The sequence below is a fragment of the Globicephala melas genome, chromosome 13 (assembly GCF_963455315.2).
Source record: "Globicephala melas chromosome 13, mGloMel1.2, whole genome shotgun sequence".
NCBI classification, from domain to species: domain Eukaryota; kingdom Metazoa; phylum Chordata; class Mammalia; order Artiodactyla; family Delphinidae; genus Globicephala; species Globicephala melas.
This window is the reverse complement of record NC_083326.1, coordinates 21,521,892-21,540,513: the sequence shown is the minus strand read 5'-3', so window position 1 is coordinate 21,540,513 and position 18,622 is coordinate 21,521,892. Positions and strand designations below refer to the sequence as shown.

At 43.1% G+C, this 18,622-nt stretch overlaps 2 protein-coding genes across 4 annotated transcripts in view; one reads left to right on the top strand and one right to left on the bottom strand.

Annotated features, from left to right (window-relative positions):
* The window catches only part of LOC115859328 (uncharacterized), a 32,564-nt gene extending 21,696 nt beyond the window's left edge, over positions 1 to 10,868 (bottom strand). For 2 of the 3 annotated variants that reach the window (XM_070046968.1, XM_070046967.1), the window contains exons 1-2: positions 9,855 to 10,868; positions 5,682 to 5,822 (exon numbers count right to left, since the gene is read on the bottom strand). In XM_070046968.1, coding sequence (XP_069903069.1) covers positions 9,922 to 10,569 — 648 coding nt within the window. In that variant the 5' untranslated portion in view covers positions 10,570 to 10,868 and the 3' untranslated portion in view covers positions 5,682 to 5,822; positions 9,855 to 9,921. Of the gene's footprint in view, positions 1 to 68; positions 1,271 to 5,681; positions 5,823 to 9,854 lie in introns of those variants that run through there. The other variant, XM_060310352.1, reaches the window with a different exon arrangement.
* Positions 10,135 to 18,622, top strand: part of TMX3 (thioredoxin related transmembrane protein 3) — a 46,144-nt gene continuing 37,656 nt past the window's right edge. Inside the window, exons 1-3 of the mRNA XM_030868138.2 lie at positions 10,135 to 10,377; positions 11,402 to 11,456; positions 18,066 to 18,105. Coding sequence (XP_030723998.1) covers positions 10,332 to 10,377; positions 11,402 to 11,456; positions 18,066 to 18,105 — 141 coding nt within the window. The 5' untranslated portion in view covers positions 10,135 to 10,331. The remainder of the gene's footprint in view (positions 10,378 to 11,401; positions 11,457 to 18,065; positions 18,106 to 18,622) is intronic.

Below are 18,622 nucleotides of genomic sequence, written 5' to 3'. Positions count from 1 at the left end.
TATCATAGACTGGGTGGGTTAAACAACAGACATTTATTTCACAGGTCTCGAGGCTGCGAAGTCTGAGATGAGGGTGCCAGCATGGTCAGTTTCTGATGAAAGCTCTCTTCCTGGCAGGCAAGTGGCTTCCTCATATGGGGGAAAGAGAGCTCTCCTGTCTCTTCCTCTTCCTATAAGAACACTAATCCCAACATGGGGGCCCCACCCACCCCATGACCTCATCTAAACCTAATTATCTCCCAAAGACCCTATGTCCAAATACCATCACATTAGGAGTTAGGGCTTCAACATATGAATTTACAGGGGGGCACAAACATTCAGTTTATAACATTATGCCTCTGGATCCCCCAAATTCATGTCCTTCTTGCATGCAAAATACATTCACCCATCCCAACAGCCCCCCAAATCCTAACTCTTTCCAGCATCAACTCTAAATAAGTCCAAAGTCTCATCTAAATTAGACGTGGTGAGATGTGAGGTATGATTCATCTTGAGGTAAATTCCTCTCCAGATGAGAACCTGTGAAACCAGCTACTTCAGTCAGTTCAGGCTGCTGTAACAAAATACCACCAACTGGGTGGCTTAAGCAACAAAGATTTACAATTCTGGAGGCTGGAAACCCAACATTGGAGAGCAGCATGGTTGAGCTTTGGTATGGCCCTCCTCCTGGCTTGCAGGTGGCTGTCTTCTCTCTGAATCCTCCCGTGGTGGAGAGACAGAGCATGAGTTCTGGTCTCTTCCTGATCTTATAAGGACACTAACCCCATCATGTGCCTGCTGTGATCTCATTTAAACCTAACTGCCTCACAAACACCCACCTCAAAATACCATCAGATTGGGCATTAGCACTCCAACATATGAATTTAAAGCTCCAACACAATTCAGTCCATTACGGTCCACACAGGATAGTCTGAGCTACAGACTCTGCAGTTTCAAGAAGGCTTGTGTTGTTCAAGCTTCTAACCAAAAATGACCTTTTCCCAGGTGATGTAAATTAATTAGGCCCAATAGTGTCTTTAAGTGGGGGATATGATTTTTCCAAAAGCAAGTAGGCCTATTAGGCATTAGGCCTCTTGTCTAGTCTAATAATGGAGGTTGGAGAAAAAGAACATTGTATCCCTAGTGGTCTGCAGTGTATCACAGGGCACTCCAGCCCATATAATCCTCCCGAAGTTTACAGTCTATGTAAGGTTCTGGATTTTTTTCGGGGTTCATAAACCATCTTCCATCAGTCATATGATCATAGTAAAGTTGCTTTCAGGTTGATTCTCTGTTTCAGAAATAATCATAATGTCATCTCTATTGAGCACTAGAACACAGTAATCTAGTTTTATTACACTAGATCTGCCTCACTATCCTTGTGACAGTACTTAAGGGAGTTCAAATATCCTTGAGTCAAATGTACATTGGAAAAAGTTCCACATGAATGCACACTGTTGATGACACTCCCTAGCAACCGATAATGAAAAAAGGCATTAGCCAAGTCAGCTATGGAAAACTGGTCATCTTTAGTTTGTTGAGTAATGTGTAGCAGTTGAACAGTCTGGACCATACTGGGGACTGCAGAAGCTATTAGGGCTGCTGTTTACTGGAGTCTCCTGTAGCCCTGGGTCAGCCTCCACGATCCATCATCTTCCTCACGGGCAACATCAGGTTACTGTGGAGTGAGGGTGTGGGATCAACACACCTGTCCTTAATTAGGACGGTAATTTTTTGTGGCTGTAGACACATGACAGTGGTTCAAATTAACCACTTCAAAACTCTAAAGGCTCCCATTATTCAAATCCAGTTACTACTGGATTTAGGGCAGCTCTACAAGTTGTTTATCTTCCTTGTTCTACTCAGTACAGGGAAGGATTTTTAGTCAATGACTACATAGATGGCAATGATACATTCAGGTGAGGAAGTTACCCCCACAGCAGAATTTTGAAAATCACTTATTCCAACTTTTAATGACTTTACTTTTTATTCTTCTTATAGTAGCATCTCTCTATTCCCCTAAATGAATTCTATCACCTCCCCAAGGGGCTCACGAGCAGGCCAAGGCACTGCTCCTGTATCCAGCTGACCTAAAAGAGTTTCTTCTCCATCGGCAGGCCATCTCACCCACACATTTGTAAAAGGCCTTGGTTCTCGCACAGGAATTGGTCAGGAGAGCCCATCCTTCATGTCATGCTCTTCCCCTATTCCTGCCTGTGGTTGGCAGTATTCTAAAGATGTCCTATCAAGATTCACATACCCTGTTGATTCAGTTGAAAACTAATCTAGGCACTTCCCTGAAGGGACTTTAAAGATGGAATTAAGGTTACTAATCAGGTGAATTTACAATGGCGAGAGCATCCTGGATTATCCAGGTGGACCCAGTGTAGCCACATGAGCCCTTGAAAACTGAAGAGGAAGGGCAGAATCCAGAGTGTTGGAGCAGAAGGGAAAGTTAGAGAGATCTGAAGCATGAGAACTAGATTGACTGCTGCTGGCTTTGAAGGGGACCACAATCAGGGAATGTAGGTGGTCTTCAGAAGCTGAGAAGAACTCCCAGCCACCAGCCAGCAAGGAAGCGGGCTGCAGTTCCACACCCACATGGAAGTGGATTCTACCAGCAACTGGAATGAGCATGTAAGTTCTTTTCCAGAGCCTTCTGACACCTTGATTTGGCTTTGTGGGACCTGGAGCAAGGAAACTAGCTGAGCTTACTAGGCTTCTAATTTATAGAACCATGAGATAGTAGAGTCTATTGTTTCAAGAAGTAGTAATAGAAAACCCATACCTTGCCTTAGTAGTAAATGTATGCATTTTGGGAACTCGATGCTGTAGGCTCATGAGAACCTTTCTCTATCTGAATTTCCCCTAATTTTGGACAAGACAAGCATTTCTGCTTTGATATTTTTATATCTTGGGAAGTTCAAGGAGAGACAGTTGTGTTTCCTTGGCTTCATATAAAATTCTATCCAATTTCCTCCTTTTTCTTTTTTTTTTTGGCGGTACACGGGCCTCTCACTGTTGTGGCCTCTCCTGTTGCGGAGGACAGGCTCCGGACGCGCAGGCCCAGAGGCTATGGCTCACGGGCCCAGCCGCTCCGTGGCATGTGGGATCCTCCCAGACCGGGGCATGAACCTGTGTCCCCTGCATCAGCTGGCGGACTCTCAACCACTGCGCCACCAGGGAAGCCCCAATTTCCTCTTTTAATGCCATTTTAAATCAACCATCTAAAGACTTCTATACCAGTAGGTCATGAATTCTTGCCTTTTACTTGTTTTGATTACTTTTTTTGGTAAAACCCAAACATTTGTATTATCTTGAAGTCTTATGGGAGGAAGCTGGGATTAAAGATCCCACGCTGCCTCTTTTACATCCTCTGAGGTCTCAAGAACAAAATCACATATGGTGTCGATGGTGGTGGGATGTCTTGTATCATAACCTGGGTGAGGGGCATCAAATAGTGAGTTTGTTTCACTGTCACAGAGCCAGTCCAGCACTGTCTGCATCAGCAGCATTTCTGCAGCTTCAGTAGATACTGACATTTCAATGACAAGGGAAGGACAGAGCAGTTACTCTTCTCTTCTATTCATTCTAGGAATGAATAGCTCCTGTCCTAATCCACTCTCGTCAGCAATGATTTTTCCTAGAACTATCTCCACAAAGATAGCAGCCAAAAGGATCAGGGATGAATGCAAACATCCCCCTCTACTCAACAATGTTCCAAGCCAGAGACACTGCAACTTGATCTAAAATTCTCAGGAGCCATTTTAACAAGGGTCATCAGGACAGTGCTTGTAACAATTTACAAAATGCCTCCACTTTGTTACTAATTAATCCCTTACTCCACTGGCTTCCTGCCCTCCATGATCTACTGGCCCTGCCTGGATTACCTTCTTGGCTGTAGCGGGTCTCCCAGGCTAAACTGACCCATCAGAAGTTATATTGCCCAGGTTCCTGTGGTTGGAGCTCCACTTGCTAGCCAGAGGATGAAACTCAACCCAAGGATATACTGAACCTTTACTTTTGCTAACGTTAAAAGCTTCAACTGGAACGGATTTAGCCAACCTGCCATCAGTTTGCTCTTGTCTTCTAATTTTGCTCGCTCTTGGCATTTAGATTCTATCATTTCTAGATTGCAATGGAAAGTCTTATAATCAGTAACTGAGTTCAAAGCCTGTGCAACTTCAAACCAAGTGTGGAAACCACCTCTGCACCAACAGTTCATTTTCATCCCCTTTCTCAGAATCATCCTTTTTCTTTCTAAATAATGCCTAAGCCACACTTTCAGCAAAAAGTAAGTCAGAAGTCTACTAAGCAATCCCACATCTAATGCCAACTGTACCAAAAGAGTGTTTGATTGCTAAAGAAGACGGCTTAGGACCCAAAATAACAATGCTTATAAATTTATACTCTACTATAGGAAAAGGATACAATATAACTATAGTTATATATCTCATAGCGAGGGGTCTGGGAAGGCTTGGTACAAGTTTCTATCTTCTATAAGGGTCAAGGTTGTAAGCACTTTCTTTCTTGGATCAGAAAGATCTACACGTGCATAGAATGCCTTGGAACTAGGTAGCCCAAAATGGAATATCACTGGGTTATAAAATATTTTGCTGGTCTTATACACATATTCTTGTTACAAAATCAGCCTTAACGGTAGAAGTTTCCGGGGGGGGGGATGCAAATCATCAATCTCATTCTTGCCAATAAACAATGCTGACAGGCTCGTAAAAACCACCCTAAAACTCCTCCAAACCATGGTTACAAAAGCGACATTACTAATCAGCATGTTTCACGTGTTGGAACCAGAGGTTAGTGTCATGCAGGAACTTTAGCAATACAGTTCAGACAGATTCCAGGTCTGCTAGAAATTAACCTGCACAGCACATCATGTTGAAGAATGGTCCTATTCCTAATTTTCTATTATGACTGGGGAGTTGATAGATATCAAATTCTTTCACTGCATTTAATCATTTAAATGACTACATATTTTTCATCTTTTATCTGTTACTATGCAAAATTTACACTAATTTTTCCCCCTAATGTTAATCCACGTTTGTTTTTCTGGTGCTTTGCTAGACCTGGTTTGATAATATTTTACTTGGAATTTTTTTCCATTTTTGTTCATGAATGAATTGACCTGTATAATTCCTTTCTCATTCCACGCCTCCTCTGGTTTTGTTACTAAGTTTATACAAGCTTTATTGAACCAACTGGGGAGTGTTACCTATTTTTCTATTCTCTGGAAGAGTTTGTAACAGATTTTTTTTTCCATAAAAGTTGTATAGCGTATTTTCTTTTTAATTTCAAACTTCTGATTCGATTTGTTTAATGGCTATCCAATTACCGTCGTTTTAGTTTTAGAATCTATCTTGGTATGTTGAATTTTTATAACTTTCCGATTTTATTTTTTCATAGATATTGTGATAAAGTTGATCATTTTAATCTCAGCTATCTATATTTATGCCCCTCTTTTGGTCCTATTATTAATTAGTAATTAGTTTATTGAATAATCAATAATGGCAACATTTTCTCCTTCCTCTCCAAGAGACTGTTGTAGGCTGGAAACTTGCAGTGGGATAGAGGGTCTTGATTTACCTTCTCTCTTTTTGCCTTTCCAAGCTAGCTAACTGGGCCTTGACTCGTCAAGACTTGGTATGTAGGGAATAAGAATGGGATGAATGAAGGAGCTGTCTTACTTTAACTGGTCCAAGATTAAAATGACTTCCACCTCCCCGGGCCTGAAGTATGATTCAGCCTGTATCCTGGTGATTTCTGAATGCTTTCGATGTATTTTCATTTCTTCATCCTCTTTCATGTCTTCTCTATTTCTGGGTTCACTATAACAAGAAATGTACCCGTTTTATCGATTGCTTCAAAAAACACACTTTAGGACTTCTTTGAGTCTCTCTACTGTATCTTTTTTCCTATCTCTCTAAATGAGTTAAGGTTTAAAGCATTTAGAACACAGCCTGACTATATATGTACCATAAGTGATAACTCTTATAACCCACTAGGAAATAAACTTCACTAGGGTCCACTTTGTTCAATGCTATGTTCTCAGCCCATAGGACAGTTCCTAGCAGAGTAAAATAAAATGAATGTCTTTTATCTTTTGAGCCTTCTTTTTCTGTTGTTTCTCCCACTTCTTAAAGAGAATATTTATTTCACTAATTTTCATTCTAAAATAAAAGAACATTTACGTCTATAAATTTCTCTAAATGTACAAATTTTCCTGCATCCTACAATTTTAATAAGCATATTTTCCTTTCTTGTTTAGTTCTAAGTATATTTTAGTTCCTATCATTTTCAAACATGTTATTTGTGTTTTTAAATTTCTAGATTTGGGTAATATTTTCTTTTGTTATAGATTTATAAACTAATTGTGTTGTGGTCAAAGAATATATTCGTAATAACAATTTTTTTTCAGTCTGTTGAAACTTACTTTATGATACACTAGGTATATGATTTTCTCTTACTTTTTCCATGTGTATACATTCCCTGCTTGTTGAATGTAGAGTTCTATAAATGTCTACTTTGTTTTCAAACTTTTGGTCTCAGGACCTCTATATATTCTTAAAAATATACCGAGGACCCCAAAGACCTTTTTTTAAAAAATGCGGGTTGTATCTAACAGTATTTCCCATATTAGAAGTTAAAACTGAGACATTTAAAAATAAAACTTTTTAAAATTGTCATTTAAAATTAACAATAAAACCATTAAACATCAAGAAACAACTATAAAATGTATTTTTTTCTAGTTTTTTTCCTCATATATGTTACACAAATCAATCTAAAAATTAATAGTATTTTCTGAATTTATTTCCCCTCAACACCACTAAATGAGATCTGCAGACCAGAAGCAACAGCATTACCCAGGAACTTGTGAGAAATACAAATTCGGAACTACTGACTCAGATTCTGTAAGGAGTGGTTGGAAACTGTGTTTGATCAGGCTCTCCAGGTAACTGATGCTTAGTACATATGAGAAGCATTGCTTTAATGCTGTACAATGATCTTTCCATTTAAAAAAATATAGCTTTATTCTTATTTTTAAACTTCTATTGTTAGAGTCTATATACAGAAAAGTACATGAACCATAAGGGCAGAGCTCAATGCATTTTTACAAAGTAAACACATCTGTGTAACAGCCCTCAGATCAAGAAACAAAACATTAGCTGTACCCCTGACTTTTAACACTCTTGATTAATTTGCTGGTTTTTGAGCTTTAAGCTCAAATCATATCATGTAGTGAGTACCTTTCTTTGGTTTCTCACTTTTGCTCAACATTTTGTTCATGAGATGCATCAATGGAGTTCCCTTCACAAAAGTTAATTCATTCTCTATTGCTACAAAGCACATTGCTATAGTATCCATTCTGCTATTAGACATTTGAGTTGTTCAGTTTTTTACAATTACAAATAGACCTGCTATAGACATCCTTGTACATGCCTTTTGGTTAGGATGTGTATGTATAACACACAAGGCATATATATGCATAATATGTAGTTCATTTGAAAGGGTTCCTAAAAACATGTCGTATTTAATACAGAACCTTCTAAATGTCAAAGAAATTCATCACCACTGGAGACAGATAATCAGGAAAAACACACATTTTTAATTAAAAATGTATTCCATATTGTACTATGAACTTACTAAACACAAGTTTTAGCATTTGTAAATTTAGCCTGTTTTCTATACAAAAACCTTTAAAAAGTTTGTTTTGTTTTGACCATTTTCAGATCAATGCTCTATTCTGATTATTTTCAAGTTGTCTAGGTCAGCAGTGTGCGATGGAAATACAATGCAAGCCACATATGTAGTTTTAAATTTTCTAGTAGTCTCATTGAAAAATAAAAAGAAACAGGTTAAATTAATACATTTTATGATCTCATACCTAAAATATTATAATTTCGACATAATCAAGATAATGAGAAACATTACATTCTTTTTTTACTGTCTTCAAAGTCCAGTGTATTTTTAGGTTTTTCCAGCCATACTTAAACATTTTCCAGTAACTGAATCAAGTATCAATTTAAAATTTAAGTTTATCGAAATTAAATAAAACTAGTATTCAGTAACTGCATCACACTAGCCATATTTCAAGAGCTCAATAGCCACATGTGGCTAGTGGTTATGCTATTGGGAAGCACAGGCCTGGGTCAAGAGTGGTTTTGTTGTGCTCCACCTGCCAATTTAAGCTGTGATGAAAATTCTAAAAAAATATATTTCCTTTTACACACTGTGGAAGACAGAATTTTGAAACAGATGAGAATGAGAATTTTTTAGTCTACTTCTTTTAGGGGGTACCTTTGTACTTTCCTCTCAATTATGCTGTGAATCTAAAACTGCTTTTAAAAAAGTAAAGCCTTTTTTAAAGAGAGTGCAACATAGGAGATTTTTGCTAAAATAGCAAACACGCTGATGGTAATAAGATTCAATCTAACTAACGAAGATTATTTTATACAAGGTGCAAGGGATGAAAACAGCAAGGCTGGTTCAGTAGTGAACTGTTGCGAGCGCTGCATAGTTAGTGGAGGACGGGACTAATGGGGGAGAAATTAGAGGAAACAACAGATAATGAAAGTACTAACACATAGTATACAGCTATGATTTTATTCTGTATCCCAGCGAGCAGTGTTAAAGTTTAAAGTAATCTGATTTTATATTAAAGTTCTGAATTGTATTTCTGAAACATCCATTTAGGAAGTGACACACAGAGTGCCTTAAGAGGGGAAACTAGAGGCTAGGAGCCCAAGTAGGAGGCTATTTCAATTATCCAAGCAAGAGAAGATGAGACCCTGACCTGGGGATAACGGAGATGAAGAAAATGGGGACAGATTGAAGAGAGATTTAGTCAATAAAAGCAACACACAAGATGTGGTGAGCAGTTGAATATGGAAAATATTAAGTAGGGAAATACCTAGCATAACTTCCAGGGAAATTGGTCAAACATTTGTACCATTAGCCAAAATAGGATGACTGAAAAAGGAGACAAGCGAGAGAGAGGGAGAAAATTCCAGGGCAGAAAGAAATCCTGAGAGGTAATGTCCTGTTACAGAAAAAATTCCAGCTCTGGAGTCTGGGACTTTGTTTCAAACTGCAACTCCATCATTTTAAATTATTAACCAAATTGGCTTCTGAGCCCCTTGGTCCTCATTTACACTATTTCTCTGAGAACTTTCGTGAGGAGTAAATATTTACATATGTTAAACTTCTAGAATAAACTAGATGCTCAATTAAAAAATATACGTATTTGAATATGCTGAATGCCTGCACTGGCTACTATGCTGTATGCATAAAAGGGATGAAACCTAGGGTTTGCTCTCAATCAGATTATAACTTAATCTTCTAGTCATTATGAGCTCTCTGCCTGATGGAATTTTGAACCTACGGTGAATGGGCTGACATCATAATCCATTTCTGTTCTCATAACACACATTCAATAACTGACTTAATCTAAATCCTCTGGTATTTCTCCTCCTATAAAAGTTTCATGTTGTCAGATGTAGTTCCCGCAGCAGTCACTACCGTATAAAACTAGACCGCTTTTATAAATTACTTTTGTTACGAAGAAAAACAGATAGCAATATAAATATTTTATGGTAAGTATTTTACTTATTTCAAAAATCAGGAAACTGAAACAAATCATCAAAAAAAAAAATATCCCATGATCAGCTTCATGTTTTCAGGCTTCAAGAGAAACACTTTTTTAAAGGGGACTCTGCAAAAACGCATTCATGGAGCAAAATGAGACAGACCTCGCATTTTGCAAACAGGGCCAAAGAAAATTCCAAATTCATTCTGTAGACATATGTAAGGTCACGCAGCACCCAGAGCCTTCCATCTTTCTACCCACTGCTAACACCCACCTCTTTTCACGAATTTGACTGCTAACTGCTCAAGAGCAGCAGGTGAAAGAGACTGCAGGATTCAGCCTCAAGCGTTGCCACTCTCCCTCAGCTTCCGCTCAAACTCTAGCAGGCGTTTAACTTCCCGGAAACGCCCCCGACCCTGACGCACACCCACGCAACACTCCGCCCCACAGGAAAGCGCCCCTACACTAGGTTCCCACGATCCCCGAGGCGGTCCCCGAAGCAGAGGCTTTGAGGATGCGACCGCGCAGGCGTCCCAGTTCCGCGCAGGCGCCGTAGTTCCGCGCATGCTCAGAGGCGGAGGTCGGAGGGGTCCTGGGAGGGTAGCGGAGGCCGGCCTGCCCCGCCCCCGCCAGGCTTCCCTTCCGCGCCCAGGCCGGCCGGCTTCCCTTTCCGGGAGCGCAGGCGGCGGCCGCCGGTGTCTCTTTCTCTCCGCTCCGCAGAGTTGGCTCTTGCAGCTCCCCTGCGGCGAGCATGGCAGCTCGGAGACGCGGGGCCGCCCTGCGGCTCTGTGCCACAGGTAAAGGCCGCACGGGGCGATGCGGGCGGGCGCGGGGACCCTCCCCCGATGGGATCGGCTGCGGGGGCCTGGTAGGGTCTTGGCCCGGTGTGGGGAGAGGCCTGCGGGGCCACCGAGATGCCCTCCGGGTCCTGGGTCCCGAGACTGAGCGGACGCCTTAGGGTCCTTCCCCGGCGCAGCTTCGCTGGGCATCCGCGCCTTCCGTTTGCTTCCGTTCTCGGTGCGGCAGGAAGTTTCAGGAGCGCTGATTCCGTCGATGGGTGTCAAGGATGCTGCCTTACCAGCTGGTGGCCAAACCTGCTTTGCCTTTAGGTTCTGAGTCTTGTCACATCTGAAGAATCTTTACCCACGCGGGGGCCAAGAGAGGGAGGTTCAAGGACGGGTCCTGGTCGGGCCTCTGGGGGCTCTGCGATGTGAGAAGTGACCTGCGGGCGTGTTGGCCTTTCTCATTCTCCGGCCAGCATCGGGTACCCTGGTTCTCACCTCAGTGTGTCCACTTACACAGCAGCCGTTTAGTTCCCTCTACGTGCCAGGCACTGTTCTATAATTAGTATTAGGAGCGTAGCTCAATTTTGTTTCTATCAATTTGGGGGCGAGGGGAACGGTATTTTGAATGGCGTTTGAACTTTATACTGACAAGATAATTGTTACTAGAGAAAAAGAAATATAGAAGAACAATTTTCATCTCTACTCCAAAAAGATGGAATGGTAAAAAGGAAAAATAGGATGCAAATAAACATATTTAAAGAGAAATTTACTAGATTACAGATTTACTAGCCTACATTTACAGATTTACTAGCCTACATAGAACTTGCTGTCACCATACGGTCATAAATGTTTATTAAACAGGTGAACTACAGTACTTATGCTTTTGCATCATTTGTGCCCTGGGATGGATGAATGATGAGTTTTTTGGTAGGCTGTAAAAAACCAAAAACAAACATTTTATAGGTGAATAAGCATATAAGCCAAAAGATAAATCAGCATTTATTATACTGTATACATTTTGTCTTTTTTTTTTCAGTTTTTTTACTTGATATGGCTTTCTCTAAAGGATATGTAGAAGATTTAGATGAATCGTGAGTATATATTTTTTAAAATAGTATCTTCACTTCTTCCAACTGTTATGTTATCTGAATATTTGTATGAATCTAATATTTTTTTAAATAACACTTGTTTTATTGAGCACTTAATCTACACTACATAATCCGCTAATTCTGTATGGAGGTAGATTTTTTTTTTTAAGTATAGTTGATTTACAATATTATATTAGTTTCGAATGTACTGTGAAGTGTGAATGTAATCTTTTAATAACAGAGACAGTAATGACCAATGCTGATGTAGCACCAGTTTTGTTCCAGGAGTTGCCCTAAGTGCTATATATGTATGAAATGGGATTGTGCTCAAGAGTTTTATGAACAGTTATAAGAATAAAAAATTGGCAGACTCTTTTATCTTACCATTTTACCTGTACATTTGTTAAGTCTTTTGGCCTTAGTCCCTACTGAGTGGGGGCTGGAATTTGGTAACCACACAGTAACACAGCATTAATCACAAGGCCTTGCTTATGGTAGGTGAGGAGTGCTGCTTCAGACCAAAATCCTGTGCGTGATTGATCTTTCAGACCTGACCATAGGCGATTACAAGGCTTTTCCTGGCAGGCCTCCAGCGGGAAGCTGCCCTCCCCACACCAGACTTGGGGCACAGCCAATGCACTGCAGTCTCTGGAGGGAGTTGTAGTCATAGACTCAGGCCCCCAGGGCAGCCGTGCTCATGTGCGTGTCTTCAATCTTAGCCCAGTTGCCTCTTGTGAAGGCCTCCTTGTTGGGGGCCTCACCTAAGGCATTTCTTAGGAAAACCTCCTCTGGGAAACTCCTTATTGAGGGGTGTGGCTGAGGCACTTTTCTCTACTTGGACTCAGTACCCGTCCACTCCTGTCCTTTCCCTTCTCCCTCCCTCTGCCCATGGGTCCTGAGAGAGGCAGGAGCCTTTGGTTCAGGGCTGCTCAGCAGTGAGGTGAATGTCTCCGACTATGCTGCATTCGCCTGCCGCCTCGCCTCTTCCAGTTCCACTCAGAAAAATGGAACACTGAGGAGCTGGCACCTGTGTTCTCTGCCTCTTGGCTTGCACTGCCGTAGTAAGTGAATAAAGTCTTGATTGTGACTTTCAGTTTGGCTTGTCCTAATTAACCACCTGTACACGACAGAATTGGTACAGCAGCAGGGTGGTCAGTTGAGCACAGTCCTGCTCTGGAAGAGCAGAAAGCCCAGAGATCCCACGGGGCACTCAGCAGCCTTGCTAATGGGTATTGGGGCGCCCTAGTGGATTGCTTATGGGCACTTTGATTCTCAGGGAAACCGTTGTTAACACAGAGATGATTTTGTTAAACTTCATGGTGCCTGGAAGGGTGTGTCGCTCTAGACCTGATCCTTAAGAACGCCCCAGCAGCGTGACTTTGCTTAAGGAGGAGGAAGAAGCAGGGATAGGCAGGTGCGGATGCCCAAGACCCTAACCTTCCTCGGCCGGGTGCTACGTGGACTAATGGTTTTGGCCCATCTGTAGCGAATTTCCAGTAACTGAAGAACACATGTGGCCCACCTTCACAGAGGCTCAAGTGGCCCTGCAGGCCTCCTGGTGGTCTCCTGGGCCTGTGGGGAGGGATTAGGAACAGTGAGTAATGAGACTGTTAACCAGACTCAGAGTTCTAGGTTTGTCCTTTCTGTTCCTGTTTGTTACTGGACCCAGTTAAGCCTCCTCATGAAGTCAGGTCAGTCAGGCTGTGACACAATCCAAGCCTTAACTGACAAATTTCTGGACATGGAAAAAGCCACCATGAAGAGCACAAAGGTTGACCAGCACAGAGTAACAGTAAGTGGGAACTGGGTGCCCTCTCTGGGATGACCCATGCAAGAGCCTTTCCAGAAGCTCTGAGTGAGGTTGCTCAGTGATGGGGTCTCAAAGGAGGAGACTGGTAGGCTCCTTACCAAGGACCTCATGGCCAGGTACCAACCTGTGAGGGGTCTGATGGGCTTTTTCAAAGGTCAGCATGATGACAGCCCTGTGGCTATTAGAATTACACCCACCATCCTGCCTAGTAAGTCTGGAGACAAGTCAGAGAGTCCCAAAACCTTTACCCAGACCTTGACAGGGTGTTCGGTTGAGGCCTCTCTCTCCCCGGGGGCAGGGGCTGCCAAGGTCAGAGTTCATTGGGGAGGTGGAGGAGAACTGCACGTCTTGGGCCTTTTGGATATCAGTATACAGGTGAGTGTGATGCCTACAACCCCTGCTACCAGGAGGAGGAGGGTACGCATAATGCCCTCAGGTTTTGGGTCTGTGATGACCAGTGCCAGCACGCTTGCCCAGGCCCGGTCCTGGCTGAGTGCTTTTGGGCCCCTACTCGTCAGCCTGCTACCTGGCACAGATGTGTTAGCTGTGTGCACTCCTGCTGGCCTTGGTCCCCAAGCCCCAGTGGGGATTGCTGCACTTTAGGCCATCTTCCTGCAGCATTGGAAGACTGAACCTACCCGACCTTCAGCTCTCAGTGCCATTGTCTCCCCAGAACGGTGTTGGCTGCCTGGTGAGTAAAAGAAATAACTGAGCTGAAGGAAGCCAGAGTGCTCTGTGAGCCTTTTTCTATTCAGGAGCCCCCCATCCCCACCCCCCGACCCCCTTCTGGCCTGTGCACAAGGCCTTGGGTACCTGGAGACTCAACATTGATGACAGGTGGCTCAGTACCATGGTGGTACCTGACATCAGGAAGATGCTACTAGAGGGAGCTTGGTCTGTGGCATTAATGATGTCACATGCCAGCATGTGTCTTCACTGGGCTGATAAGGATCAATTTCCTTCATTTGGAATGGATTCAACACACCTTTAATATCCTATGCTTATCTAAATTCCCTGCCTGTCTGCTCTCAGTAGGTAGGCCATGACCTGGAAAAACTTCTAGAGGGAGCACAGACCTTCCACTATATTGATACCAGCTCCTAGATTGCCCAGACATGGTCACTGTCCAACAAGGACCTGACACCATGATGACTCACAGGTGGCAACATGGCTGGGCTGTTAATACCAACAAAGTGTAACAACTGAGATTCCTGGGGGGTGATCTGGGAAGCAGTACAACATCTCATTCTAGGAGATCATTACCAAACTCTTGGCCCTTTCTGACCCCCAAAATAAAAAAGGCTCAGGGATTGATGGGCTTATTGGGCTACTGATGTTGTCACATAACTCGTGCAGGAATCTGGCACCCATCTATCAGGTACTAGAAAGGCCACTGCCTTTTAGCTGGGCACCAACCAACAGGATACTCTAGAGGCCCTTAGGCTGGCCACCAGGCTTCCCTTCTCCTGGGTCTCACTGGTCCGCATCTGCCATTTGAGTTACACATCTCAGCAACCTCTCAGTTCACTGATGGGAGCCTGTGGCAGAAGGACGACATCACAAACCAGCACAGACCTGGTAAGCCCCCCAAGTTGGCTGAAAGATACATAGCTTTTGAGAGGCAGTTACTGGCCTGTTGGCCCTTGGTGGACGAGTGTGGTAGTAGACACACGAGCAGATATTCTAATCATGTTGCTGAAGAACGATAGCTTTGGAATCTCATGAACTAGGAACGGCACCTCCAGGAGCTCAGCTGGAGTCTCACAATTCAGTGAAAAGGTCTCCCGAGTGTCCCTCCACCTCCCAGGAGTAATACCCAAGGAGCCACTGCCTCCTCTGGCCCAGGGGGGACCCAGACATAGAGACCTCCCATGCCACCTGTGGGCCTGGTTCACTGATGGCTCCTCCTGGGACGGAACTGGGTGCAGCCCACTTCCAACCTGAAAGAGACCTGTCCTTCCCAAGCGTGGTAAAGGACCTTTGCACAATGGGCAGCTTCATGCAGTGTGGAAGACAGATCTGTCCTGCTGTTCCCCCCCCCTGCTCCTTGCTCCAGCGCTCGCACATAGGCCCTGCTGTGTGTTCACCCACTCGCTGGGCTCTGGCAAATGGCTCGGCCATTGGTTGTGTGGCATATAAAGCAGACCCCCTGTGAGGATGGGACATTGGGATGACGATTGGTTCTGCCCCTACTAAGTGTTTTGTTCCCTCCGTGGTTGCTTACCAGGAAGGGCCCTGTGCTGACAAAGGGAAATGACCAATGAGCATCCCGTGCTTGTCAGCTGAACACAGGAACTGAATTGCTCTCCACCCCAGAGCAAGCAGATGTGCAGCTAATTGCCTCCTCCTGGACCCACAAGAGGATGGCCCTTGGAAATTCAGACACCGTTGTAGGTTGAGCTGGCATGCACAGACTGCCACTGCTGTGGGAAGACTGAACCAGCATGAAAAAGCCGTCCCGCTTGTCAGACCCTGGTCAAGGCTAAACATAACTACCCAGGAACACGTTACTTCACGTTGGGCCAGGGCGTTCTCAGCAGATAGAACACGTTAGGCACCTCATCCCACCCGTAGTATCCCCCGGATCCTGACTGCAGCTGACACTTCGTCTAGCCATCCCCACGCATTCCACTGACTCGGGCCACACTCTCAGGCCCTATAGGATGACATTTGTTTCCTATTCAGGTTCCCTGAGAGCACTGTATCTGGTAACAGCCCTGGATTTGCAGTCCAAGCTACACATCAGTGAGCTCAGTCATGGGGCGTACAGTGGACTCTCCGTATCACCCCTAATCCATAGGGGTGTTGAGCATTTTAATGAACAGTTAAAGAACAGGTTTAATCAGCGGATGGGAGGGGACAAGATTACCACGGCCTGGATTACACAGCTCAGGCAAGCGGCCTGGGGGCTAAAGGCAGCAGTTCCCCAGTCCGGTACTTCTCATTAACCCTGCATGTGCGAACACGCTGTCTGCCCCTTCCTTTAATCGTATGCCCTTCTACAATTACGACACTTTCCACTCCATGTGGGGCCCTGTAAGGGACTTCTGTACCCTTCGACTCCTTCCCAACGACTCAAATTGGTGGGAGAGGAGGATGGCTGTTAAACATCAAGGAGCGGGGGACGGCAGACTCCAACATTGGCCGCTGCGTGCAGAGCATGGGGTTTTGTCTACAAAGACCTCAAGAATAATGACCATCAATTAGAGGGCTCTGGTTCAACAACTTGCTTAAGGTGGCCATGACACTTTCCTGGGTAGCCCCACGAGATGAATATAAAATAGAATTTTTTACTATAAACCACAAGGGGAGCCAAACCAAAATATTTGAGGGATTGATTAAGGGCGCTGTCCTTGTCCATGGTACACAACAGACTGTGTTGCAGTTGTGTAGATGTGAACACCTTTGGACCTAACAGCTATGATATGGGGATATGTTCTCTTTGTCTTACCTATAGGGTTAAGAATCTTATTAAAATATCCCCACAGAGAACTTCTGTCACTCATCTAGTACAAATTGAATATAGATCACTGAGCAAGGCACTAGGAGATGAAACAAATACACTCCTCGCTTAGTGTATCTATGGTTGGGTAATATGTAAGTAACTACAACGTGTGGAAATTGATGAAAATCATAAAGAGGGTAAAGATGATATGGAGAGATCGTTTCTAGCTCTGAGGAATTTAGGAAGGCATTACAGAGTTAGCAGTGCTTTTGGCTGGATAGGATTTGAATATGAAAGAATGTAGGAAGTCAAACATTGTGAATTTAGCTGTGGTAAGTACCATAGTCTGATTGGAAATCATACTCATGTTTGAGTATGATTATATACTCAAATATATAATCATATATATTTGATTGGGTGCTTATATTTGAGTGGGAAGAGAAGTTGGAGCCAGAGTAGTGTAGCAATTTGTACTTTTTTTGTAGGTGGTGGGAAGGGACCTAGAAAATGTCAAATAAGAGTAACATGATCAGAACTGTGTTTTAGGAAAATTCTTTGTAGAGTATTGTGTCAGGGCTCCCCAAAGCACCCCCAGCTTCACTGATTGACCAGGAACACTCAGAGGACTGAGCCTGTCGTGGAAGTCAGAGCCGTGATTTGTTACAGTGAGAGAACACAAAGGAAAATCAGCAAAGGGAAAGGGCGCGTGGGGCGAATTCCAGGGAAAACCAGGAACAAGTTCCCAAGAGTCCTCTCAGTAGAGTCATACAGCACGTGCTTGATTTCTTCATCAGGAGTTGCAACCACAAGTGGGAAATGCTACCTACCAAGGAACCTCATTAGAGACTCTGCCCAGGAATTTTTATTGGGGATTGGCCATGCAAGCACCCCTCTGCCTAGCCATTACCAAAATTCCAGACTTCCTGAAGGAAAGTAGCTGTTCATCACAAAACCACATTGTACAGCGGGAGACCAGTGAACCACCCTTCCCAGATGCCACCCAGGAACCAGTCCTGCAAGCAGACCTTTCTAAGGCTAACCCCTCAGGCCTGCTCTGTAATGCACAGGTATAAGTGGAGTGTAGAGGGGCTACAAGCTAAAGCATTTGTCTGTCTGTGTTTCTACAAAGTCCCACTTTAATTTTTTTTTTGACTCTTTACTCCTTATTATCATTTCTCCACTTTTATTAAGATGTTTAATGGATAAGATCTAGAGGTCTCTCAGTAAAAATAAAAATTTTTTGAAAGAATTTGTTCTATGCTCCTATATTTATCAATTTATTATCTTTACCTGTACTATTCAGTTGTAAAGTGGAAACCTACAATCAAAGATTTGTTTTCTTGTTTTTGTTTTTTAGATTTAAAGAAAATCGAAAAGATGACATTTGGCTTGTAGATGTGAGTATGTAAACTTTTTGTACTAAGTAACCGCCCCTACCATTTTAAGTGTTATTTTGCATTCTCTTCACCCCAATATGTAATAGACAGTACTAATGTATATTACCCACTTTGTTTGCTCATGTAGTACCATTTGGGTTTTTATATTTAAGTGAACCTCAAAGCCTTAGGATTCCTGGCAGGGGAATGATGAAATTCAATGAGGTCCACTTGTGGATTATGTCTGAGGGAGATTATGGTATGATTTTATTACAGAATTCACTCTTTATTTTTTCATATTAACCAAGAGATTGAGTATATTAATATCACTTGGCAGTCAAAATCGTATTTTCATCTTAGTAGTGAACAAAATCAGATTTTCATCTTCCTTTCCTCACTTGGACGCTTTGAATGTATTTAAACCTTATGATGTTTGGGATTCATTTTGACATGCCTCAGTGAAAAAGTAGAGTGGCAGCAAAAGAGATGGAATGAGAATGGCAGAGCTGACAGTTATTGAAGCCAGGCAATGAGGCGT